This window comes from Amblyomma maculatum, chromosome 5 (assembly GCF_055883805.1).
Source record: "Amblyomma maculatum isolate TAMU_Amacu chromosome 5, ASM5588380v1, whole genome shotgun sequence".
NCBI lineage: Eukaryota > Metazoa > Arthropoda > Arachnida > Ixodida > Ixodidae > Amblyomma > Amblyomma maculatum.
The window spans coordinates 37,833,134-37,860,310 of NC_139348.1; the positions used below are offsets into that span (position 1 = coordinate 37,833,134).

The following is a 27,177-nucleotide window of genomic DNA, read 5'->3' on the forward strand; positions in this document are numbered from 1 at the left end:
TTAGAAACGGTTTTCTTGTACCGGAGAAAGGGGATATTGAGGAATGTGATGAGATAAGGAGCTCAAAATGATCATGAAAAAAAAAACCTCGTTGGGCTTTAAAAATGCGACCTCTTCCTTCAAATCCAACCCACGCGCAACGAAGGCTTCTCTGCCTTCTAGCGAAATTTAGCTTTTTACTGCGAGCAACTCATTATGCTCGAGCGACAAATAATTTCCATTTTCTGAGGTTTCGAAGCGCGTTAAGTCCCTCATGTTGTCGAAACCGGTCCAAGTGACGCCGTTATTCTGTTGCTTGTAGCTTATTACTCTTCTCGACATGCACGACCTAACTTTCACAGTTCTCACACGCAGACGAAACCAACACCCCTATCTATCTTAACCTAATAATTCCCAACCAATATATTGAATAACTCAGCTACTTGTTTAATATCAGGTGCAATTAAGACTTATTCATATTTTATTAAGCAATCTTTTTTATATACATCAACAATAAAGGAGAGGTTGATGCCGCATAGCGATTCCGGCTGCTCCTTTTCACAAATTCATAGAATCACCTAGTCTGGCGATATAAAGCTCAACGTAACTTGACCTATAAACTAAGACATATGGTTACGTAAACAGAAACACTGCACAACATATCAAATATGTGTGTAGTTGTGCTTGAACGCGTAACTCTGTACATAACAGTACATATTACAATATACATTAGAGATAAGAATAAACAAGGACAAAATAAGAAATATAAGCTTTTTTTTATTTAGAAACATACTGCCAGCCTGAGTCTCAGGCTTTAGGCAGGAGCAGGCATACAATGCAGACATAATATCGGAGAAGAGAAAAACAACATGTATACACGAAACCATAACTAATTGTCATAAATACAAGCCTACGTTAGACTAGCAAGCTGTAAATTAAAAAAAGAAAATGTAAAGCGAAACGTGTTGCAAAAAAGCAAAAAAAAAAAAAGCTATTCAACCCGACGTCACGACTTGAGTACAATGCAGCTAATGTGTTCAAGTATTCAGGAGAGCGCATGACAGAATGAAGATGCACTTGTGCGTTGGACAACATCAGCAGATAGGGTATTCCCCTGGCGAGTTGTTCTAAGAAAGAATAGTCCTTTAAAAATGTTGGTTTTACAGGAGTAGTCTTTAGCCTCTTTAGGGTGATAGGAACGTGTTGTGCTTGCGTTAGCGGTTTCAATCTATAACGTTTTATCAATTCCTAACTGGCCATGATAAAGCAAGTAAAAAAGCTTCATTCTTTCCCAGTAACGTCTTGAGGCCAGACTTTCCAAGTTGGCATCTAGTAAGAGTTGAGTTTGAGATATGCGCCAGTTATTTGCGTTATACATGAATCTTACTGAATTACGTTGTGTTTTTTCCAGTTTAATGATGTACGTTCTTGTGTAGGGGTCCCAAATAGCGGCAACGTATACCAATATCGGTCTGATGTACGTTTTGTAAGCCAAAGTTTTATATAACGTGTTTGCCATTGGTCTTCTCAGATCACCGAGCAATTTCATTGCCTTTTTCAACGTATCCTACGTGTTCGTTCCATCTGCAGTCGCTTGTGATTATTTTTCCAAGATATTTATAACTTCATACTGTAGCTAAAGCATGGTTTCTAAGACAATATGTAAAGTGCAAAGGTTTTTTGCGAGTGACTGTCATTGCGACTGTTCTTCGTGATTTATAGCCATTTGTCACGTAGTGCACCATTCTTGTATTTTGGCCAGAGATGTGTTTAAATTTACCTGATATTCAAAATTACAAATTTCATGGTAAATCACACAGTCATCTGCGAAAAGTTGATTTTCACAGGGATTTTTCAAGCAATGTCTTAATGAAAATCAAAAGGAAGAGTGGTCCAAGTCCTGATCCCTGAGGGATTCCTGACTCAACTAAAACAGGTCTAGAGGACACATTATGATGACGATCAGACAGGTAAGCTTCTATCCATGCCGCGAGATATTATTTTTCAGTACAAATTTTAGCTTCAATAGTAGTTTACCATGAGATACGCGATCGCAAGCTTTTTCGAAGTGTGAACAATAATGTCAATATGATTATGATTATTTAAGGCTGCAGCGAGGTCGTGAATTGTTTCAAGTAGCTGAGTTACAGTGGATAGACCTTTACGAAAACCGTGCTGGCAGTTATCAATGTTTTTGTGGTTGTTAAGAAAAACAGAGATATTTTTGGATATGGTATGCTGCAAGGTTTTCGCACAAGTGCACAGCAGTGAAATGGGCCTAAAGGATGTGGGTTGCGACTTGTCAGAAGTTTTTGGAGCAAGGGTGATTTGGGCAAACGTTTAGTCAGCTGGAAGTTTGGCGCATATGTCAAAGATTTGTTGAAATTGGCGGTTAGGCATTTTACACACTCTTCGGCATACCTTACTAGAAAACAGTTCGGTATTCCATCTACACCAGACGGCTTCTTAGCGTGTAAGTTCAGTAATAGCTAACGTACACATTCCTCTTTAGCGTATACGCCACCAAAAGCTGGGACTTCATCAGAGAGGTTGAAATGGGGTCTTAAACCGTCATCAGGTGTAAAAACAGAGTAAAAATAAGTTTTGAGAGCATTTGCAATCTCAGATTTGTCCGTTGTGACGACGTTGTTCAAGCACAAGCTTTGCAAGGATTTCCTTTTTGGTGCAATGTGGCGCCAAAACTTTCCTTGGGACGAACACAGAAAATTTTTCAGAGACACATTTTGATAATGAGCTTTCGCCTTCTTGATGCTATCTTTAAGCAGTGCGCGCAGATCACCCATTTTCATTGTGTTGAACGCGGATGGGTGCCGCTTATGTCGCTTTCTTCCATTTTTCAACTTTCGGCCAAGCTGGACGATTTTTTTATTATTCCGAGGGCTGGTATTGCGCACTATCTTTCGCTGAAAGGGCACGAAGTCGTTTATGCATTTCAACACCAAATCCTTGGAAAAAGGTCATAGCTGATCGACAGAACTCTGGTTTGAATTACAAAGGAAAACAAAAGCGGTAAATGAGCTATTTATTATCTATGATATCAACGTCACATGCGCGAGAAAACATAGGAAAAACGCGTTCTTGCGTTTTTTGTCGTGAAGGAGTATTGACCTGCATTGAAAACTATACTATTTTATGATCCGAAATGCCTTCAAAAATATGAATTTCAGGGTTTCAATGAAGAATTGCTCTGGCGACAAGAAACAGGTCTAGTACAAATGACGAGCTGAAATGAATATGGGTGGGATGCTTTAGCAATCAGGTCATGAAATATGATGAGATCAACCAGAGGTTCGGCGGTTAGGGACAGAGCACTTGGAAAGTCATCACTCCAGGCAATGGATGGCACGGCATGTTGAAATCACCAGTAAGCAGTATGCTATATGAATGGTTTCTGTACGAACACAAAATTTATTAAAATGTCCTAAAAACGTGTTATCGGTGCGTGGTTGTCGATAGAAGCCTCCTATCACTATGTTAATTTCTTCCAGGTATACCTTGATGATAACAGATTCTGTTTCGGCAATATCTAGAAATTTTGTCACCCGCAATTACTCTTGAAATAAGACTGCTACGACACCACCGCGGCTGTCTCTCTCATTCCAATATATGATGTAACCAGGCGGGCTTATTTCAGAGTCGCTAATACTAGGGTTTAACAATGTTTCTGTGATTACCAGTATGTGTGGTGCATGATCAATAATGATGCCTTCCAAATCGGCCATTTTGTTTATTACACTGCGGCCGTTAACGTTAAGACACCGAAAAGTTCTTGCTGTTTTGCTATTAGTTCATTCCGGCTGTTTCGGACCAGCTACAGGAATCCTTTTGTTGTGCATGCTGTCCAATTCAAACACTTCATCATCTATTTTCATCTTGTGACAAAGAAGCTTGAATTTGCTACCCGTTAGCTTTTGTTGAGCAGCACTGTTATTGAGGTGCTTCCTAATTTGTCTAGTTGCTAATGAATAGTCTTCCCAGACAGAGATAGATTTTCCTTTTAGCTTGGAGCAGTTTCAAAAGACTTTTAGTTTTCGCCGTGGTTAATAAACTTGATCATTACAGGGCGCGATTTGTCCTGTTGTTTACGTCTCATCCTATGAATGCATTCAACTGACGATACATGAACGCCTAGTGTTCCCTCAAACATTTCTTCAACTATAGCTTTTGCAATTGACTCTGTTTTTTCATTCATTTCCTCTTTGACATCGAATACGATAGGATTATTGCGCCTTCCTCTCTTTTCTAAGTCCGTAAGTTTCTTTTACTTGCGCATGACGGTTTGTTCCAGACTATCGATCTTGATTCCAAATTCCTTAACTTTTGCTGCTGACTCCTCTAACCCTTCCAGTTTTGTTTCAATAGTATTAAGTATTTCCTGCATTGTTTTTGGATCGTTCAGGAGCTCACTGAGCAATTCCTCAGCCGTACGACCGGGATTAGCTTCTACATCACCGCAAACCAACAGATAAGCCAGAGCACAAAGAGCACAAGTAATAAGATATTTCAAGCACATAGGCAAAGCAATCTGCAGATAACAGATCTGGATCACAAAGGAGAACGGGTTATCAAGCATGCTTTTAGCTTTGCTGCTACCCAGCCCAGTCTGTATACACAGCATGGTAAATAGCACAGCAAAAATAGGAGCTCTAACATTGACTAGGCCAGATCTACTAAATTCCCAAGGTTGCCACTGTCCTCAAAGAATGATGTAAACGCCACAACCGCTCGCTTCTGCACTGCATACGTCGTCGGCCATGGACCTAATACCTTTTGTAGCCTTATACGTATTTTTCCAAGAGTGTTCAAGTCTCTCTTTAATCGCAACCTAAAGTTTTATTTCAATTCAATAATAGATGAGCCACATCCTCATTTTCATGACCACAGACACAAACAGAGAACGAAAGAGAGACCGCGAGCTGTCTACGCGGCCGATTTTGCGAAGAAAGAACTTCGTGTAAACCGTTCCCAAACGAAAACGCTGAAGAGTCTTTCTAAACATCTGCTGATAAATGTCGGAATATTAAACCGCAGCAGCGGATCCTTGAAATTTTGAGCAGAAGTTTTATGCTTTGGCTCAAACAATCTCTTTTCCTTCATTTTATTACACATATGGGCTTTATTTAATAAGCGCCGCAATGCGCCTCTCCGGAACGGAAGGCCAGAAGTGAGGGTACTGGAATGTACTTGCCTAGCCACCGCATCCTGCTCAGTGTTTTCAGGAATAATGCCATGTCCGGGTATTCATTGGAGAACTATAATACGCTGCTTTTTGTAGCATTGAAAAATTGTTTAAAAACTTCGTATTCCAATCTATAGCCTCCCCTAGTATTGAACTGGTGCTGTAAAGAGATTTCTGTGCAGACTAAGAGTCGCTAAAGATTACCCACACACGCTGTTCACGCACCAGTCTGATGTGGAGGGACAAATAATTATCATAAATCCCAGCAGTCGTTTATTCTGTCGCGTGAGCAAGCTTACACGACCATCGTTCATTCAGGTGCGGATTCACAGTAGCGCGGACGCTGATGAATTTTTAAGACTGGAACTGTGAGCACACAAATGAATATAGCCGGGATGCCGCATGTGTATCTGGTAAAGGGCTGACTGCTGAGCAGCAAACATATCATGTCATGCTTCGTTATTTAATTATCCATCCGACGCACAACTCTATGCAAGGGTAACTAAAAGTTATGGGGGATTTTCAGTATCTCCTTTCCAAAATTCAGAACTCGGAAGAAGCTGGCGGTGTTATTCAAACATGATTTATATGACTTCTAACTCGTCCATGAAGCGCAGAAGCTAATGGGTGTATTTGGTGTTGGTATATCAGACGGTAGATGTGATGCATGCAGGTCTCTGTTGTTCGCAACAGTTCAAACGGAGGCTTCCTTGCCTCAGCAGTTGCCAGAGCGCTGGAAGTTCCTTGAGGAACTCCGAAACACACGTGGAGACCCTTAGCTACTAGTTCTTGCAGGCGTTTCTCTGAGGCTCGCGACAGACTGTGACGAATCGGCGCGGAGTACGCAAAGTTTTATTGCGATAGCATGATACTGCGCCAGGTTTCGAGCCATCGCGTATCCCCGGCGGAAGCTACGCTTTACCTTGAACAGCCGAGGAGGAGGAGGAGAAGGAGAAGAAGAAGAAGAAGAAGAAGAAGAAGAAGACAGCTAATTTACGCTCTTGCGTCATACTCTTAAAGGATGAGCTGAAGTGTCCCCAATAATGTAGTACTTTACACTGATAGGGCGTGGTAGGGGAATAATGTACTGACAAAAGAAGCTTCCGCCCTTGTTATCGCAATTAAACTAGGGTTAACGAGAGTTAAAGCACAACTATTTTTTTATATATTAGTACATTAGGACCTGTGACCAGAGATGACGAATAACAACTTCAAAGCGAACCTGCAAGCCTGCGAAGCACGTTCAAACACTGTTCATTTGGTCTTCGATAGAGATTACATGAGGACCTAAAAAGAGTTTTCTGTCAAAAACCACAATTGATCAAATGGTGGTGTATTGTTATCAGGACACAGTTCTTTTTTCTATTAATTTTCCACGCTTTGTATAGCATTCTCGCGTTGGTCCAAAACTTGCACGTTATAAATATCGGTAAATTTTCGTTTTGTTTTTTTTAGTAGCTCCAAACGCATTAGGGGTGCAACTATGATATGTGGTTAAATTCGTTTAGAACCGCATGTTTTTCAATGGGTCTTCCTGCTAGCATGGTTTTGCAGGCACCTAGGTACTTTAGACGAATTAAAAAAAATCAACTCTTCGCCTGCAGTCATCATCATTAGATTAACTTTCCTTACGGCAGGGCACGCGTGTAGGACGGTCATATCGCTTCATTTAATCCCTCTTACGTCAGCTGCCGCTTATTTACCATTGTAACTTCCTAATCTCGTCCATCGACCTGGTTTTGTGCCTCTTTTTTCTTGCAATACTCTCCATTGCACTTATGGACGATCTGTCATCTTTCCATCATGCTACACATACTTCCGCATAAGCTATGTCATAGGCTTCCACATTTCTTTTTCTTGACTTGAGTAGCGCTGTATTGTTGGGTTCTGCATTTGTGTGTTTTTGTTTTTAAATCTTTGATACTTTCATTTTCCGCTTCTCGAAAACGACAAAATTACACTGGGCATAAAATATAAAGAACAACACGTATTAACATATATCTGAGCCTAGGAGTGGCGTGGCTCAGTCGGCATCCGAGAGCACTGGATTCTTATTCCGCCTTCCCACCTCAAATAGGCAACCAGAGTTGGCAGCTCCTCCCAACTTTCTGAAAAGTCGCACAAACGATCGAAGACTTATTGCCCTGCCGCACCAGCTGCCAGCTACCACCTTCCAGCGAAATTCCCATGAATTTGTCACTCACTACGTAAAGCTGAAACCAACGGCAACGCCGGATCTTCTGAGTAACCACCCCTTTATCACTAACGCCTTAATATAAACTGCATTCGGCCAACTTTTCTCGTAACAGTTACTCACCGGAATCGCCGTCGGCGTTGGCCAGGGCCAGGCAGTTGAGACCGCACACTAGGACGAACGACAGCAACTTCATGACTGACGCGACGCTGCAGCCTTCACGTTTGACTCCCAGCGTCACTGGTACTACACGAGAAGGTGCGACGGCGTTTCAATGACCGTCGCTCTAGCCTGCATAAATATTTCCCATAATCCTTCGCACGCTTCGGGCTCCTGCCTTTTAAAGATGAGCAGCCGCACCACCTACGCACATGTCAAAGAAGCGGAGACTGCCAGGGCCGCCGGACGTCACGCCATTCCGGCTCCTTCGAGAGGGGCTCGACCTTGCTGCCTTGACTCTGGAGCATAGTAGGCACACTTTAGCAAACAACGCAAAAGGCAAGGGTCCAACTGCAAGCCCAGCACGAAGGGATTGCAATTGATGGAAGCAAGGTCGGTGCAGGGAAGCCTTGCAGTTCCCGCGAGGTATTTGCAATATTTCAAAATCTTAATTCAGCATTCTTCCGCAATCTACAAAAGAAATGCAAGGATAATAACAAAAAAGATGCTACAAGCAATTTGGCAAGGCTCTTGCCCATTTTTCATTCGCAGCGCGGAGGTCTCATGCGGTTGTTAAATACAGAATGTTTGCATATTCGAACACGCTGAGATATATGTATGTTGCACCTCACAGCTGTAAGGGAAATATACGATCATATAGTTAGTTATATCGGGTTTCATGGCGCCAAAGCAACTTTAAGCTATGATGCGCCAGACACTAGGTTAGATGATTTGTAATGGGAAGGGCCTCGAGTCGTGATACTTATACTTGATTTAAAACATTGGCCTCCTTAAGAAATATACAAACAAGAGAAAAATCGATTATTGCTTTTTCACTTAAAAGCAGTGCAGGATGAAATAGAATGTGTTCATTATAAAGTACATTAAAATACATTTTCGTAAGATCTTCAAGTCGCGGGCATGAGATTAAAATGTGATTGATTGTGAGCTCATCAGCGCACATTTCACAAACTGGTTTGTCTTTTTTTTTTTGTCAGGAAAAGTATGTAGGATGTGAGTGTGCCCTATGCGTAAATGACATAAAATACCTTCAATAAAACGTTCCTGATGTCGGCACGATTTTCAGTCCCCATATAAAGGGCTTTATAGAATGTAGCTTGTTTTGTTTTTGTTTTTTTTTTTTCATTTTCCCAAGCAGCTTGACACCTCGCTCTTAGTTTGCTGTGTACCAACTTTATGCAATCGCGGTGAGGTGTGCTGTCATGTTTTATTTTCATGGATTTGGCTTCGGCAGCGCATGTAAATGCTCTCTCACTACCCCTTATCCCAACATGACTGGGGACCCCGCAGAATTTTATATTATGTTTTCGAGATGTTATCGGTACTATGTTGTGTATTATGCTACAAAAAAATGGTTAAACTGTATTCTTAAAGCTGAATGCATTGAGGACGCTTAATGAATGAGTGTAGATAATGCTATTTTTGATGTTTTCACTCCTTATTTTGTCCACAGCGACCCAAACGGCATAACATTCTGCTGTAAAAACAGATGTGCACTGCGGGAGTCGTATTGATTTCTCTCTTTCATCGTGCACTATTGCACTTGCAACATTGGTTTTTGATCCTTCTGTATAAAATGCGGTGCAGTTGCCATATTTTCCCTCTATGTCCAGGCATTCCTGTATTACGAGTTCATGTGGTGTCTGCGTTTACTGAAATTTTGCTAGTGTGAGGGCACAAACATTGGGGAAGGTGTATCATGGGGGTAGTGGTTCACGCCTTGGGACAATAGCTGAACTTTTATTATTTATGTCCAGATCCTGGCAGGAGAGGTGAATTTATTGCACGGGGCTTGTTGCCAAAGAGAGTCTTGGGTGGGCATTTGTGACTATTGAGTGACAGAAGCGTTTAGGCTGAGAGCGGATTTGAAGGACATATATGTACAAGTAAGTGCCATTCTTCGATCTTCTAAGGGAGGTTCTTTAGTTTCCACATAGAGGCTGGCTATTGGGGATGTTCTATAAGCATCGCAAGATAACCGTCAACCAAGATTATGTACTGGAACTCGTCGTTTTACGTAGGACGATCTTAGCCATATACTAGTGACCCATAGTCTAATTTGGAACGAATGAAAGAACGAAAGATATGTAATAAGCATGTCCTGTCAGAACCCCTAAGTTTGCGTGATAGTAGCTTTAGGACATTGAGGGCCTCGGACGCTTTTTTCTTTAGGCTGTTTGTGTGCGGTAAAAATGTTAGTTTTTTTATCAAAAGTCATGCCTAAATATTTGTGCTCTTGTTTGAGTGGTAGTGCAGTTTGGTTAAGATGTAGTGTGGGGTCAGCCTTTAGGCCTCGTCTCAAAGAGAAAAAACGCGTTTTGTGAGCAGAAAATCTAAATCCATTTTTATCGGCACAGGCAGTCAGTTTATTTACTGTAATTTGTATCTGTCGTTCACAAGTAGATATATTGGAAGAGGTGCATGCTATTTGCAGGTTATCTAAGTATACTGAGTACATTATGGATTCCGGGATGCCCTTATGCTATCGAGTTCATTTTAACTACAAAGAGGGTTGTACTGAGGATGCACCCCAGGGGTACACCATTCTCTTTAGTAAACGTGTTTAAGAAAGTTGCGCCTAGGCGGACTCTAGGCGCCTTCATCTTTTTTTACAGATACGGCAAGGTGTGGTGGAGCTGCTCGCAAGTTTGAAAAAAGTAAATATCTTTTATTTGGTAGGCCAGAAGCGCGCCTTAATGGTGCCCTACCAATTATGCACAGCGATACCATCCGCATACTTGGCATTGATTATGAGGCACGTGGGATAGCAGCTCCGGCTGGACTTCAGTCTTAAACGAGGTGCGCAGCAAGGTGACTACAGCCAGCGCCTTTGAACTACCTATGTTTGAGAAACGCTACCTTGTCCACACTGTTTTCTGCGGGCGAATATGGTACCTCGCACATGTGACGTATCCACTTCTCAGAATTTTGCGTTGCCTTCAGCCTCTTGTAAGTTCATTTTTTTGGGGCAGGTCGCACGGAACTATTATTCCGTGCGGCACTTGCCCAGCCACGTTCGAAGGGTGGGTTTGCCTTCCATTCTTTGTCAGTCTGCTGTCGGCTGCTGGCTCTACGCTTTCTTCTTCGTTTGCTGCAGGGTGATGAGTGCCCAGCACGGGTGCTTGCCATCTATTTTTTAGGCACTAATGTGAGGGAGCTTGTCCCTGACATACCACTCAATAGGCGATCTCAGGCTTTCCGGATGCCTGTTTTTTATTCGTGTATGGTAGCATTTCATCGCCACCTCCGCCATGTGAGCCCTGACTTAGACGTCTCGGCGAACAGTGTAGTGGAGTCAATGGGAACGTTACTACTTCCGCTAGTGCCTGCGGAACCAAAGCGAAGGGCGGATTCCATTTCTTGGTTACCACTCACAGCGTCGTTTCTGCCAGGGCATTTACATCACTTTATGTGGATTTGGAGTGGCGGCTTTGCCTACACGAGATCGGCTGCAGCGATGGGGCATTGTGCGGACCGCGTAGTGCCCCAACTGCCCACTTCAGGAATCCAATCGTGAAATGGCCCAGCAATGCGTCGTTGCTCGTGTTTTTTGGAGGGCAGTTCATGCCGGTTTCAGAAGTCTAGGTATTCAAATATTTCAGATAAATGGGAGATGTCCTCGCACTCGCTTTGCACGATTGCTGATTATAGCTGGCGCGTTCGCGTTATGGCGCAATCGTTGTGAGGCTGTCGCATCGAGCCGGCGCAGACGAGCGCTTTTCTCTGTCCTGGCGCGTCAACGAAAGGAGGTCGTAATCTTCCTGGCTGAGAAACTTTTCTACCTTGGTGAACGAGAGTTCCTTCGCCAATGGTCTTGCCTTTTTGTTTCCGTATCAGATGGACGTGCTCAGGTGGTTGTTAACCCACCTTGGAACCTGTAATATAATGTAAATATTTATGTCAACTCACTCCTGTATACATTGCAACACACATGTGCATCCGCACATGTAGAATGGACGTGTGCTGAGGGGTTTTTAACACACCTTGGTACCTGCAATATAATGCAAATATATATGTCCACTCAAAATGTGTTCACATTGCTACCCACATGTTCAATACATACTGTGCATGCGATTGCTGTATATGTTTATATTTACTTTATTTAGCACATTTTCTACACGGTCTATACCTTCATGTACATTGCCATTCAAAATTGTACATATCATCATCACGACCTGCCAAACTGTATTCTGTATGTAAATACTGATCTATGATGTATTTGCTCTTTAGGATGTATTTTATGCGCACTTTCCTTTGTTGTTATTCATGTGCAATTCCTGTTTTGGTCATTTGTCCCCGCTCATGTGAATATCTAATGTGAATACCTGATGTCTAATAAAACGTTTTTTAAACACAGGTCACCGCCGCTTGCGGCGGGGGCTAGCCTGCCACAGAATTTTTATTTGTTGTAGGCCGTCATTGCACCCGCCACCGTTTCGGTGGTGGACGACGGCTGTTGTTGCGGCGCGCTTCTTTCTTCCCACTTCCTTTTCTTTCTTCTCTATTTTCTTTTCTTTCTGCACGAGGCAGTGGAGGTGGCTCAGCTACAGAGCTAGTAGCAGGCCCGTGCATTTTCTTTTCCTTTTTCCTACAGCCGCAATAACAACAAAGCACTTGTAGTGAGCATTGTATATGTTTTGGGCTTCGTAATGTCTTCAGAAAACAAATATTGCTACTCTTTCTATGTATTGGCCTTAAAGCGCGATTTTCATTTGGAGGGCTTCTTTTCGTTCGCCACTTCACGCTCGAGTGGCGTAGAAATTGTGGTGCTGAACAGATCCCTTTTGCGCGATCATCACTTCACATACGACCGGTTTGGGCTTATGCTAGCGTTCGATTACTTATTTTCGGCTGTGAGTTTGCGCATCTTGTGTATTTATGCTCCAGCGGACGCTAGCCTAATAACTTCTTTAAAGGGTTGGATGTTTTCTTTTGAAGCGAAAGCTTCATTACCCGCGTCAGACCGTTGCTTCGCTTTGTTTCACATAGCCTAGATCTGCGCATGCGCGTGACGTCACAGCCAAGGCCAGCTGCCAGTGTTGCCTAGCAACGTTTAAGAGGTGTCCGACTCCTCCTCATTAAAAAATGTCACCACCAGAAATCGAACTCCAGCGCTTTACCACTGTGCCGCCCCGAATAGTGAAACGCTTTTCATAATTCCGCTTGTCTACCGTGAGCCAACGACTTGGCGCCACATTTGAATGCAATAAATACTAAAATATATAAGTCGGTAAATTCGAGTGACGTCAAGATGTATGAAATACTAAATAATTAATTAAATCAGTTGTTGTTCTTGTTATGAACTCTATTTTTCCACCGATGTAGGAGGCCCCCTACTCCCCGCCCCCGGCACGCAGGCCTATGGGATGGAGACCGGGGCCTCCGCGACTAAAGACAGGCGAAGCGACAGTGTTTTTTCGCGGCTTCAGCCGCCAGGCGGATAGCTTGCTGCTGGTTGACGGGGGACTCGCTCCGTAGTAGCAGTTCCCAGGCTTCTCTACTATTTATATTTTCCTTTGCGCCAGGGGAATCAAGGCATTGCCAAATTATGTGATCCAAAGTACCCTTTTCTTCGCAGGTTTCGCATTTAGCGTCCGCCTTTTCCTCCACTTGCGTGTGGAAAAGCCAGACGGGACTTGGGAAATTCGCAGTTTGCAGGCGCCGCCAAGCGACGGCCTCCTTGTTAGCGTTCGGTCCGGTGGTGGCAGGGACCTTCTGCTAAGTCTGTAGTGTTCTAAAATTTCCTTATAAGTTGGCAGCCTCTCGTTCATCCCATCGCAACCAGGCGGCTCTACGGCTGCCCGGAAGTAGAGAGCTCAGGCTAGCTCGTGCGCCGCCTCGTTGCCGGGGACGGGCTCGTGCGCGGGGGTCCAAATAATTCGAATCCTTCTTTCAAGTTTTCCTTTCTCTAAAATTTTGGCCGCCTCCTTCGAGACCCTCCCTTTTCCAAAGTTCCAGACAGCTGTTTTGCTGTCACTAATAACTATGCTGGCTTCCGTTCCAACGCAAGCGAGCGCTATTGCCACTTCTTCAGCCGTGTCTACATTTCTGCTTCTAACGGACGCGGCGGCGGCGGGTACGCCGCGGCCGTTGACGACCACAGCTCAACTAAGCTGATGTCACGCAACCTGAAGTCACGCCAGAAAAGGGCATAGGAAAGGATTGGCGCGCAATTTAAAAGTAACAAAGACTAAAATAGTTAAGTCAATCATTTTGGGTGACGTCAATAATGTGACGTCACGCACCCGGAAGTAGAGCCGAAAAAGGGCACAGGAAAGGTTTTGCGTGCAATTTCAAAGTACCAAAGGCTAAAATGGGTTAACAAGAAGTGAATTAAGCAACTAGAAGCAACCACAAGCAACAAAAAGCAGCATCCGTGCTTTAGCATTACTCCAATGCAGATTCTGCAGTGCTCGTTAATTCTTTAGATGGCCGCCATGTATTAACAGTGGACAATTTTAATTGTTTTATAGACTCGTACGTACATGTTCATGGCCTGGGCGAGGGCGAACGGCTTGGAACGTAAATGAACTGCAGCGCCTGGTTCAGCACTTTGCATTCTTGATGCGCACGAGCTCGTGCATGGGTCGTGATTATGCTGGGCATGGCGTCGCGGTTCATCTGCGAACAGGCTAGACCGCGCATATGTGCCGCTGTCCCTTTCTACGTATGTGTTGGCTGTGGATGTTGTCACCTTGAGACTTGCATTCATATTTCTGACCACCGGCCAGTCATGCTCAGCCTTTCCTTTCCTAGCACTGGCTCATTTCGTCCGTGGCGTTTTGATATGCGCGTACTACACGATTCGTGTTCGCGTGAGAGCTTGTCGCGAGCTTTACGCGTATCGATTTCCGAAAGCGCTGAGAATGAATGGGACATGCTCAAATCTATTTGGCGCATGCACAGCTTGGTAGAGGGTCATGCACCACGTCGTCGCTTGTCTCAGGAGCTGCTATACAGGGCTACGAAGATCCGCATCGTACACAGAGCGGGTTGGCATTACCCTCTGAAAGCACACTGGCGATGGATAGGTGGGAAAGTGCCCTTTCCCTGTGACCCGCGGTGTCCGGCAAGGTTGTCCTCTCTCGCCTCTTTTGTTTGCTCTCAGCTTAGAGCCTTATTTGAGGGCGATAATTACAGACCCTCTCCCAGGGTGTCATACGCTGCGTGCGGCTACTTACGCAGATGACATTATTTTGTATCTGTGTGATAGAGCAAGCCTGCAGCGCTGCCTTAATCTTTTTGACAGATACGGTAAAGTGTCTGGGGGTGCTCTGAATTTGGAAAAATTAAATACCTTTTAATTGGCAGGCCAGAAGCACGCCTCGATGGTGTCCTACAAATAACACACAGCGACATAATCCGCATTCTTGGCATTGATTATGACGTTCGTGGGATAGCATCTTCGTTATGGTGTTCCGTCTTAGGGTTCAATCTCACAGCCGGTTTTTCCCTCCTCCGCCGCCTCCGTCGCGCCGGCATTTGGCAGAGGAGGAGAGTTAACGGTGCCAGTACTCCCCGAAATTGGGTGGCCGGCGCCGTGGGGTTTTGCTCTACGATGCCGCCGTCCGGTAAGCGACGGCCTCCGCCCCACGAAAGACGGACCAGTGAGCGCGCTCGCTTCTCTCACGTGACTCCACATCACGGCTTGCTTGTCGCTACCTAGCGAGCTCCGGCGGAGCGGCCGCGCGGCCCTCGCGGGCTCTCATGCAGACGGCGATGCGCGAGCACAGAGAGAGGGAAAAAAAGCGTGGGTTGTGTTTCTTTCTGCTGCCTCGCGAAGTGCGCGCTGGTAAAAGACAACAGATACCGTATTTTCTTTTTAATTTTTTTTTTGCAATGTATCGGGTGTCGCAGCTAAACAGAACCTCCTGCAAAAATTTACTATTATTTAGTTCATGTTTTACTCGCATGTTTTATTGGGTGTATCAAAAGAAATCTTGCAAGTTCAGGCAACCCATTCCTTTATTGATGACAGAGTTTATTATATATGTTCCTATATATTTCTTTGGTTTCGCTGACAACCATGAATAATATTATAGAAGTGCGCATTTATGCTGATCTTGGATACTGGCTTGATATATATTCGTACCCAGGCATTTGTTGTTCCGTAGTACTCGCAGTGTTTGTACTCAGGATGAGATAAGAAGGCGCTTCAAGTCCAAACTGCTGCGAGAGGTCGTGACACTAAATGCGGGATATAAGACACGAAAAAATGATTTTTTTCTTATTTGGGATGCTGAAGTAACGCTATTCTCAAGTTATAGATTTGGAATTTCACTCCCTTTCATTTCAGAGCTACGCAAACGGTACCTCGTTGCAAACAGTTAAGCTGGTATTTTTTCTAGCAACATAAGCAGATCCAAACGAAGAACAGGTCCTTAGCAAATTGAAATCATGTAAAGCATGTGGCTCAAAAGTTGAGTTAAGAGCCATTATATAGATACAACCAGAACCAAAAACAAGTACGGAGTGGCACACAAGGTTCAGGACAATAAAGATTTGAACGGGCGGAAAACCTGTTGGTCAGTGCAGGCGAGGAAGCCAAAACAAATGCCGCACATGTGAAGAAGAAAAAAAAAAGAAGTAATGGACGAGGTGACGAAAGGAGCGTAGGAGAAAACTCAACAAATAAAAGAGAGGAAAAAAAGCAAACAGCGGATGAATGGCGTGACAAGAAAACATCATCAAGAGGAGGAGGTCTAAGGAAGGAAGTAAAGAAAAAGCATATCGATGGGGAAAAGAAATGCAAGAAAAGGCCGCCATCTACCCGCCAAACAGAGAACCCCTTTTATGAAAGCTGTGACGACACTGCGTTTCAAGAGGAAGCCATAGCTCTTGAAGCCGCATTGTTTGCACTTGCTGGTGATAGTGAAATATTAAGCGCTACCTTAATAATGGTGGCATCGAGAGCAACCTTTCATTGCTGATGAACAATGCTTGTATCGATAGCAGTCTTATTTGACTAGTCATTTTTGGAGCTTAAAGAAGGTTACTGAACGACCACTTTTTTGAAGATTCTTCAGCCTAGAATTCCAAGGTGAACAAAGGCTTTGCAATCGAAAATTTTTCCCCGAAACAAATATTTTGATAGCTAGCAAGCGCATCGCAGAATAAAAAAAAGATCTGAGTTATGCCCCGGCGACTCTCAACAGCAATGAGTTTGCGTGACGTCATTTGTAAACTCTGTCACTGATAAAGGAAGCATAGAACTTGCAAAAAAATTTTGTCATTTGGACAAGAGGTGCCACGTAGCACAAGGTCACATTACACCTGATGTTATATAGTACAATATTCGTAACACACTTTCGTCGCTCTCTCATTCTAGAAGTGAAGGCGATAAATTTCAAAACACACAAGAGTAATACAGCCAGAGTGTGCATTTACACTACGCTTTAATACTCTCTTCATATATTCGTGCCCATTTGCTTCCGAGCTGTAAGCGCGGTGCTTTGCAGTAAACTATGGAGTTACGTACAACTACTGATGCTACGATGGCAACGCGTTCCAGCCCCAAAGCACAAGAGACTGGCAACAAATGCCAATTTTATTACATTTTGCAATATGCAGAGCGCAGAGCGCCACATCTAACCTCGACTTCCGACAGATTTGCGTGAAATGTAGTTTCAATCTTGATTTTTAATGCTTCATCAAAAGCATCTTGCCATGTTGTCGCGAATAATTCTATTGATATAATAGTTTATTATGTTTTCGCTTATTGCGCTGAGTGCTAAGAATAATTTCGCTGATTGTGAATTTCGCTGATTGCGAAGAATAATGTCATTGGGTCGAGCATTATTTCTGCTATGGTTTAATACATGGTTGCAATAATTATACTCATTTGTTCTGGCCCAGTACGCGCGATGTTTGTACCGTTACCAAAGCGGAGATGAAAACGCATTCTAGCTACAAACGGCTGCTAGGACACGTGAGACAGCACGCTGTTTTTTGTTTCATACAGACGCGGAGCCAACGACTTCCACCGCTGCAGAAAGGGCAGCCGCCACCTCCGCATTATAGAGCTCCGATCTTCGGCGCCCGTTCTTGGGTTTCGCGTCGGCGTCCGCGTCGTAACCAGCCCTGCCCTCCTTTCATTCCCCCAGCTCAGTCCCCTTCTTCGTAAGTGAAGCATACCGCGCGTGTTATCTGATTGCTACGCGCGATCCCCTCCCCCCTCTTCCTGCATGGCAGCGAGGGTGCTCTCCGGTTGCCGAAACACCGGCTCGCTATCAGCGGATCACGTTGCGTGCATCCCAAGCCGAAACGTAGAGTCACGTTCTCTTCACTCGCTAGTGGCGTGAGCGGCATCAGCAAAGGCGCGAATATAGTCCGACGCAACGCACGCGCGCATGAGCTAGCACACACTGCGTTACGGTGGCGAAAACACTCCGTCGATAGTTCCGCGAGTTCCAGCGCAGAACGTAACCGGCGGCGGCCAGCGCGCCCCGATGGGCCCGGTGTAAAGATGGCTCCTGTTTCATTCCATCATCGGCGCCGCTGACCGCGTCGACCCACAATGCATCGCGCAGAGTAAGATGGCGGACGGTAGCACAAGCAACGTGAGTGGCGCGAGCGCCACAAACCTTGAAATCGGTTCGGACAGATTGGTGGAGAGGTTTATCGAAGCCAGCGGCTGACTTATTGAGCCGGGAATTCCCGCCCAGGCGCCGGCTGTGTGAACCCCCGCCCCCCTAATGCGGCCACCGACGAGTCGGCGCCAGCCACCATCCGTCCGTGTGTACCTTATTTTGGTAAACACGCTGACGTGATCGAGTCAATCATCGGTTCAGAATTTTTGGCGCACTACAACCTCCTTCCCGACTGCCGCCATGACGGTCTCATTGACACGACAACGGGACATTCTTTGCCAGAACAGGGAACGACTACCCACAAGCCTGGTATCAAAGTACTCGGTGTTGAAAATCATTCACCACACCACGCCATCCTCGTCGAATTTCCCGGTTTGATGAGCCCTAGCGGGTTGCCACGTGAGGTGCAGCATACCACTGTGCACTACATATGGACCCCCCCAGGCCCTCCGGTTTTCTGCCGCGCCAGTCACCTTGCCCCAGATCGCATGCGCATAGCCAAAGCAGTTCGAATCCATGCTCCCTGAGGGAATCGGCCTCCGCTCAGACGGTCCATGGGCCTCGCCACTTCACCTTGTCCTGTAGAAGACCAAAGGCTGGCGACCCTGTGGGGACTACCGTGTCCTCAATGCCCGCACCATTCCAGACAGGTACTTCGTTCACCACATACAAGACTTTGCCCATCACTCTTATGGCTGCCACGTTTTCTCTGTGCTAGACTTGGTGAAGGCCTACACACAGATACCCGTCAACCCGGACGACGTACCGAAAACTGCAATCATTATTCCTTTCGGCTTGCTCGAGTTTCCCTTCATGAGCTTTGGTCTGAGGAACGCTGGACAAACCTTTCAACGCTTCATCGACGAAGTCGTCCGCCACCTTGACTTCTGCTTCGTCTACCTTGACGACTTATTGGTCTTCTCCCGCAACGCTGACGAACACCACACGCACGTTCGTCTGCTTTTCCAACGCCTCGATGACAACGACCTACTCGTCAACGTCCCAAAGAGCACGTCGGCGCTTCAGTTGTCAAATTCCTCAGTCATGAAGTTTCATCTGAGGGAACTCGACCTTTGGCTCACGCATCTCGGGCCGACAGAATTACCCCCAACCTTCCACAGCTAAAGACCTTCGTTGTTTCCTCGGCACGCTGAACTTTCACAGGCGTTTCGTGCCACAGGCAGCCGACTAGCAGGCTCCCCTCCGTGATGCCTTGTCTAGTCTCCGAGGAAACAAAACCGTCCCGTGGACACCGGCTTTAACGCAACTTTTCGAAGAATGCAAAGATGCTCTCTACACCGCTGCACTTCTCTCCCATCCTGTGCCAGACGCTCCCTTGGGGCTCTTCACGAACGCCTTTAACTTCGCCATTGGCACCGCCTTTATGCAACGCGTAGACAACAGCTAACATTCCTTAGCGTTCTTCTCGAAGAAACTCCAAGCTCGGAAAACAACCCCTTCTGCGGCCAGTTTCATGAACGAAACCACGACCCCCGCCCCGTCGAGTTCGCCAGCTTACTACAGAGACCTTCTGGCGATATATGAAGCGGCTAAACACGTTCGCCACATTCTAGAAGCACAGCACTGCACTTTCTACACAGACCATAAACCCCTGACCTACGCCTTCTCTCAACGCCGCGACAAACTCCCGCAAGTCCAGCACAACCAGCTCTCGTTCATTGCACCGACATCTAACATGTCGGCGGGAAGGACAACATGGTCGCCGACGCATTTTCCCGTGTAGCAGCTCTCAAGTCTTCGCAGATAACCGCAGACGTCCTCACCCAGGATCAGACTAAAGATGTCGAACTGCAAGAACTTCTTAAGGGTGGTCGTCACTACAGCTGCAACAATAACCCATACTCGGATTGGCAACGACTATCTACTGCGACATGTCAACAGCACGTAGCAGGCCTTACGTGCCCCTTTACCATCGCCGTGGCCGCTTCAACCAGCTGAATAATCTCAGCTATCCTGTATACGCGCCTCTACAAGCCTAGTGGCCGATCGCTATATCTGGCCCTCCATGCAGCGGTATTGCCGCACCTAGGCGCGCTCCTGCATTCAATGCCAGCGCGCTAAAGTCACGAGGCATGTTACTTCACCTCTCGGAGCGTTCTCCCAGCCCTCTGGTTCGTTTCAACACGTCCACATTGATATCAGAGGGCCCTTTCCTCCAGCTGGACCCCATCGCTACTTCCTCACCGCCATCAATCTGTATACTCGATAGCATAAGGTATGGCCCCTAGAATGGCCATGCTGAGCGCAGGCGTTCCACTACTATTTTTTCGGCTTTCGGAAAAAGCGTTAAGGAGCTTGTCCCTGATATACCACTCTACAAAGGTCCACAGGCTTTCCGGATGCCGGTTTTTTTTCGTGTATGATGGCCTTTCGGCCCCACGCCTACCATGTGTGCCCGGATGTAGACATCTCGGCGAACAGAGTAGTAGAGTCAATGGGAACTTCTTCCGCTACTGCCTGCAGAACGCAGGCGATAGGCGGATTCCATTTCTTGGTTACCCCTCACAGCATCGTTTCTGCAAGGGCATTTACGTGACTTTATGTGGCTCTTGGAGTTGGGGGTTTCCCACAAGAGATCGACTGCAAGTATGGGTCATTATGCGGATCCCTGTGCTCCAACTGTCCTCTTCAAGAATCTAATCGTCACGTCGCCCAGCAATACGTCTTTGCTCGTGTATTTTGGAGAGCAGTTCATGCCGGTTTAGAGAGTCTTTCTATCAATTGATTTCAGATAAATGGTAGATGTCCTCGCGGTTGCTTCGCACGATGGCTGATTGTAGCTGGCGCGTTCGCCTCATGGCGCAATCGTTGTGAGGCTCTCGCATCTAGCCGGCGCCGACGGGCGCTTTTCCCCGTCCTGGCACGTACGCGAAAGGAGATAGTAAGCTTCCTGGCTGAGGAACCTTTCTACCTTGGGGAGCGAGAGTTCCTTCGCCAATGCTCTTGCCCATTTATTCCCGTGTCGGATGGACGTGTCCGGGTAGTTTTTAATCCACCTTGGTACCTGTAATACAATGTGAATATTTAAATCAACTCATTACTGTATACATCGCAACATACATGTGCATCCACACATGTCGGATGGACGTGTGTGGAGTGGTTTTTAACCTAGCTTGGTAACTGTAATATAATGCAAACATTTACGCCAACTCACAGCTGTATACATCGCAACACATCTGTACAATACATACTGTGCTTGCTAATGCTGTATATGTTTATGTCTATTTTTATTTGGCAAATTATTCTACACTGTCTATACCTTCATGTACATTGCATTCAAAATTGTATATATTGTTACGACGGGGGTTTGACGTCGGAGCGCTGCACAGGCCGAGGAGGCATAGAACTAAGCTGATCAACGGCTGCGAGCCCACGTCTTTCTCAACATCTGTTTCCCTGTCTTGTATCTTTTCCCTTTTCTTCAGGATTGCTACATTTTCCCCTGGGACAACCGAAGCCCCCCTGGGCGAGGGAGTTAGTCGTTCCCGCGGGATTGGCACCGCTTCATTTCAGCTACATGAGCGACTTTCGTTGTAGCTGAGCGGCGACCACTCGCGGTCATGCGTGCGATATTCTAATTCAAGTCACTTACGCGGTCGAGGACAACGTAAGGGCCAGCGTAAGGCGCCAACATTTTCTGGGCTCCGTTTCCGGAGAGGTCGCCAAAGCCGCACTAAGGCACATGGCGATGCTGTATGTCGTACCTAGCTTTGGAACGCTCTTGCGAAGCCAGAACCTGCAAACAAGCGAGACGGCGAGCTTCTTTGGCGCGAAAAATGTTTCGGTTCGTCATGGACGGAATAGGGAAGAATGGTGCCGAGGGAATACCGAGGATCACGGGCATGGAGAAGAAAAAAGGAGCTGTAGCCGGTAGTTTCATGTGTTGCAGTATTGAAGGCAAACGTTATAAACGGCAGTATTGTATCCCAGTTCTTGTGCTCTGATGCAAGGTACATAGAGAGCATGTTGACGAATGTACTGTTGGTGAGCTTCGTCAAACCATTGGATTGAGGGTGGTATGGGGTGGAGTGCCGAAAATATGACGAGCACAAACCGAGAAGCTCTTCCACAACATCTGCCGTAAACTGGCGACCTCGATCACTGATGATCACTCGCGAAGGCCCATGGCGCAAAATAACGGAATGGAGCAAAAATATGGACACGTGGTGAGCGGTGGCTGAAGGAAGAGCCGGGGTTTCGCAGTAGCGGTGAGGTAGTCGGCACAAGCGACGATCCAGCGATTTATATTGGAAAACTTCGGGAAGGGACCCATAAGGTCGATTCCAACTTTCTCAAATGCACCATGTGGTGAAGTCAGTGGGTGCAGCAGGCCCGGTGGCGAGATCGTAGGACGTTTGTGTTGTTGGCACTCAATGCAGATATCAATGCACATATCGCTCAGTTATCTGGCGCATCTTCGGCCAATACAACCGGTCGCGGGCACTGTGGAGGGTCCGTGCAGAGCCCAAGTTACCGGAAGTGGGGTCGTCGTGCATGGCACGCAGGATGCACGAGCGGTAATTCTCTGGAACCACAAGTAGAAAATTCCTGCCGGTGCTGGAATAAGCCTTTTTGTACAGAAGGCCATTACGGAGACAGAATGGGCTGAGAGATGTGGAATCCCGCACCGCCGCAAACAGTGGCTCGAAGCTTATGTCGGTCTCTTGCGCAGTCCGCAAAGCCTAGGTGTCGGAAACTCGGGAACGACGGAGTAGATGTATTGATCGAAGTCAGCAGAGTCACATTCGATAATAGGAAGCGGGAGACGTGAAAGACAGTCTGCATCGGCGTGTTTGCGGCCCCAATTGTACGAAACAGTGAAGTCGTACTCCTGCAGGCGAAGTGTCCAGCGCGCCAGACGACCAGATGGATCACGAAGGTTGACGAGCCAGCACAGGGCATGATGGTCCATCACAACTGTAAAATGGCGTCCATATAAGTAGCACCGAAACCGCTGAACAGCGAAAACTACAGCGAGGCACTCCTGCTCCGTAACAGTGTAGTTACGCTAAGGTTTGCTGAGGGAACGGCTTGCATACGCAATTACACGTTTGCTGGTTGCCCAACGTTGCACAAGCACAGCACTAACACCCATCTCACTTGCATCAGTGTGGACTTCCGTCGGAGCAGAGGGGTTGAAGTGCCGTAGTATGGGATGTGGCATAAGCAGAAACTTTAGCTGGTGGAAAGACGCGTCACAATCTGAGGTCCAGTCGAAAGGGACGTCCTTCTGTAGAAGGGACGTCAGAGGATAAGCGACGTCGGCAAATCTATGGATGAATCGTCGAAAGTAGGAGCACAGCCCTAGAAAACTGCGAAGCTCGTTCTCTGTCTGGGGTCGTGAAATGCTGCAACTACTATACTCTTTTGTGGATCTGGCCGAACTCCATAGCGGTAGACGAGATGTCCGAGTACCAGCGCTTGACGCTCGCCAAAGCGGCACTTTTTTAGAATTCAGGACAAGGCCAGCCTTCTGCAGGCAATCTAAAACAATAGCGAGTCGCGTGTTATGTTCAGTAAACGTCCGGCCAAAAATAACATCGTCTAAATTGCACATGCAGATTTTCTACTTGAGGCCACGCAGTTCTGTGTCCATACATCATTCAAATGCGGCCGGCGCATTACATAGGCATCACATTAAATTCAAATAGGCCGTCCGGCGTAACAAATGCACTTTTTTCTTTGTCAGCGCCGTCCATCGAAATCTGCCAATTCCCCTATCGCAAATCAACCGAAGAGGAATAACACGCAGAGGAAAGGCAATCTAAGGCGTTGCCGAAGCGCGGAAGAGGATACACATCCTTTTTAGTGAAGGATTGGAGGCGACGGTAGTCGATGCAGAACCTCCATGTTCCGTCCTTTTTTTTACCAATATCACCGGAGCAGCCCAAGGACTGGAGGACTCGTGAATTACGCCCCTGTTCAACATGTCTAACTTGCTCGGTGATGACCTTGCGCTCTGACGGCGACACGCGGTACGGTTTTTGGCGGATCGGATGAACAGATCCTGTGTCAATTCTGTGGTGTGAGCGCGACAGCGGTAAAAGTTGGGAGCCGTCGGATTGCGCGAAATCAAAGACGGACACATGCTGGGACAAGAGGTTCTTCAACATATGTCGTTGTGAGCGCTGATCATCGGAAGAAGCTTCTCGTCAACAGGCGAATTAGCGGGGTTTTCAAGGGAAGGAGTAACGACAGTCGCATAATTCGGGAAAGCTGCGTTACATGAAACTAGTTTAGAGCCCGCTGGAAAAACAACCGGTTCCCGTGAGCAAATTATAGTCTACAGTCCGGTACGGCCCTCTTTCACGCAAAACAAACAATGCGGCACTAACACTTTTATTTATGCACTGTAAATTAAGAGGCGCCACAGTAACCTCAAAATAGTCGTTAATAGCACGGGGGCATGACACCTGAACGCCCACTGCAAAATGTGGCGTTACGACAACTTCATCACACACACACAAAACGTCTTCATAATTTGACGTCTCTTCCAAAAGGTCACGGGGAAGGGAACCGTTAACACTTAGCGCTGCCGTTCGAATATCAACTGTAGCGCCGTACATACGCAAGAAGTCAATTGCCAAGATTACGTCGTCTGTGTATCGGGGCAATACTGCAAATTTGACCGGAAAAGCTGTGCCCCCAAAGAAACTTTAACGCTGCATACTCCAACCGGATACGATAACTCTCCACTCATTCCATAAAAATGACCAGTTTTGTCCCAAACAAACATAACTTTGTTCTTCAAAAGGTTCTTAAAATCTAAACTCATTAGCGAAACAGTAGCACTAGTGTCTACCAAAGACATCGCAGGCAAAGCGTCAACAAGCACATTAACCTTGTTTTTTTAACATGTACACAGACGGAGGAATAATAGGCAGCAGCGCACATTGTCCAGCGATCTCACCTCCATTGGCCGCACTGGCTAGTTTTCCTGCAAAAGTGGCGGAGATCGGCGCCGTGGTGACGGGGAACGGCGCACACGAAATGACGGAGGTGGTGTCACACTACGGTCAGACGCTGGAGAATGGCTGCGGAGCCCTTCGCTTTCAAACAGCCCTTGCGGGGAGGATATTCTGGCCGATAGGTGTCGATGTAGGGCTGGATGGCGCGTCGGATCGATGCCGTCGAAGGGTTCCTGAACGATGCACGCCGATTGCAGTAGCGGGAAATGGGACCCACGAAACAACACCGGTAACACACGGGAATAGGCCGATCAAACAGCGGCGCTTCATTGAACTCTTGCAATGTTCAATTAAGTTCGGTCGTTCAGTCGTGTCCTACTCGTCGTGACCCTATGAACCATATCACGCCCCGATTTCCGGTCTCTCACTATCTTCGTAACGTTCCATAATTTCATCTACAGCGCCTCGAGGATGACATCTAACCATCGCGTTCGCTGCCTACCCCTTCTCCGGTGACCCTCAACCTTTCCCAACATCAAAGCTTTCTCTAGCGACTCCTCTATTCTCATCAGATGACCAAAGTAGCTGAGCTTTAAATTCAGAATTTCATCCTCTAATGAGCAGTCAGTATTTATGGTCGACAATATCGACTGATTTAATCTTCTGGCTGTCCAAGGAACTCTCAAGAGTCTCCGCCAGCACCGCAATTCAAACGCGTCAATTCTTCGGCGGTCAGCCTTCTTAACAGTCCAACTCTCGCATCCATACATCACAACTGGAAAGATCATCTTTTGGCAGTCTAATGTATCTGCTCTTTACTATGCGGTCAAGACTAGCCATGGCTCTCTTTCCCAGAGGCGTCTCCTAATTTCATGGGTGCAGTCTCCTTCCGAGGTAATCTTGGAGCCCAAGAAGATAAAATCCGTCACAGCTTCCACTTCTTGTCTTTTGATGCTCCAGGACTTGATAGGGCAACACGCCATGATCTTTGTCTTTTTAATATTCAGTTTAAGCCCAAACTTCTTACTCTCTTCTTCTATGAGCATCAGAAGGCTCTTGAGTTCCATTTCACTTTCTGCCATTAAAGTGGTATCATCCGCATATATACGGTTGTTGATACGTTTTCCAGCAATCTTCACTCCAGCTGAAGACTCGTCCAGACCGGCCTTCCTCATGATGCACTCTGCATATAGGTTAAATAGGCAGGGTGACAGTATGCAGCCTTGCCTCACTCCTTTCTCAATCGGAAACCAATCAGTAAGACCATGCCCAGTTCTGACTGTGGCCTCTTTCCCTTCATACAGGTTCCTGAGGAGACAGATGAGGTGAATTGGAACTCCCATCTCTTGGGGAGCTTGCTACAATCTGTTGTGATGTACGCAGTTAAACGCTTTCGCATAATCAATAAAGCAGAAGTAGATGGGTTTCTGGAACTCTCTTGCTTTTTCCATGATCCAGCGAAGGTTGGCAATCTGGTCTCTAGTCCCTCTTCTCTTGCAAGGTAGCATACAATATTATTCAATTATAGGTGCCGGGTCCATGTAGCTTTCCCGCGGTAGGCGTGGTGTAAGGTTGGAGTAGGATTGAGGGTCTCTGCGCTAATGATAAGAGAATTGCCGTTAAGTCTGGTTGGGCCTTGGTTGCGGGGTGCCCAGGTCTTCGCGGAAGGCGAAGTCGGTATCATTGGCAAGATGTATAGCTGGACGTTGGTGGGCACGTACGTGCATGGGCTGTAAAAGCGTATGCCTCATCCGCAAAGCAAAACGGCCGGGCAAGCAGCTCACGTCGTGAAATTTCATCCCTAACAATTTCACGAATGGCGCACAGGAGACTTTGGGATGGAGATTCTTCGACGCTGGCCACGTTAGTGACATTTGCCAGCCGCCCAAACTTCGGTGTAATGCGGCGCGTCTTGAGGGCCTCGAATGTTCGGCAGTGTCGAACAACGTCGGTGACCGACCTCAAGTTGTGTTTGGCAATGAGTACGTGGTACAAGTCTTGCGCAGTGCCCTTTAGCAGATGGCCTCCCTTGTCTTCCTTGGTCATCCGACTGTTGATGGTCTTGCATACTTTCAGTAGAGAGAGAGAGAGATAGAAAACTTTATT

At 46.4% G+C, this 27,177-nt stretch overlaps 1 protein-coding gene across 1 annotated transcript in view; it reads right to left on the minus strand.

Moving 5' to 3' along the window:
- Positions 1 to 7,488: 7,488 nt before the first annotated feature.
- The window catches only part of LOC146188063 (uncharacterized), a 48,735-nt gene continuing 29,046 nt past the window's right edge, over positions 7,489 to 27,177 (minus strand). The window contains exon 3 of the mRNA XM_084604989.1: positions 7,489 to 7,619. Within this exon, the coding sequence (XP_084461115.1) occupies positions 7,489 to 7,619 (131 nt within the window). The remainder of the gene's footprint in view (positions 7,620 to 27,177) is intronic.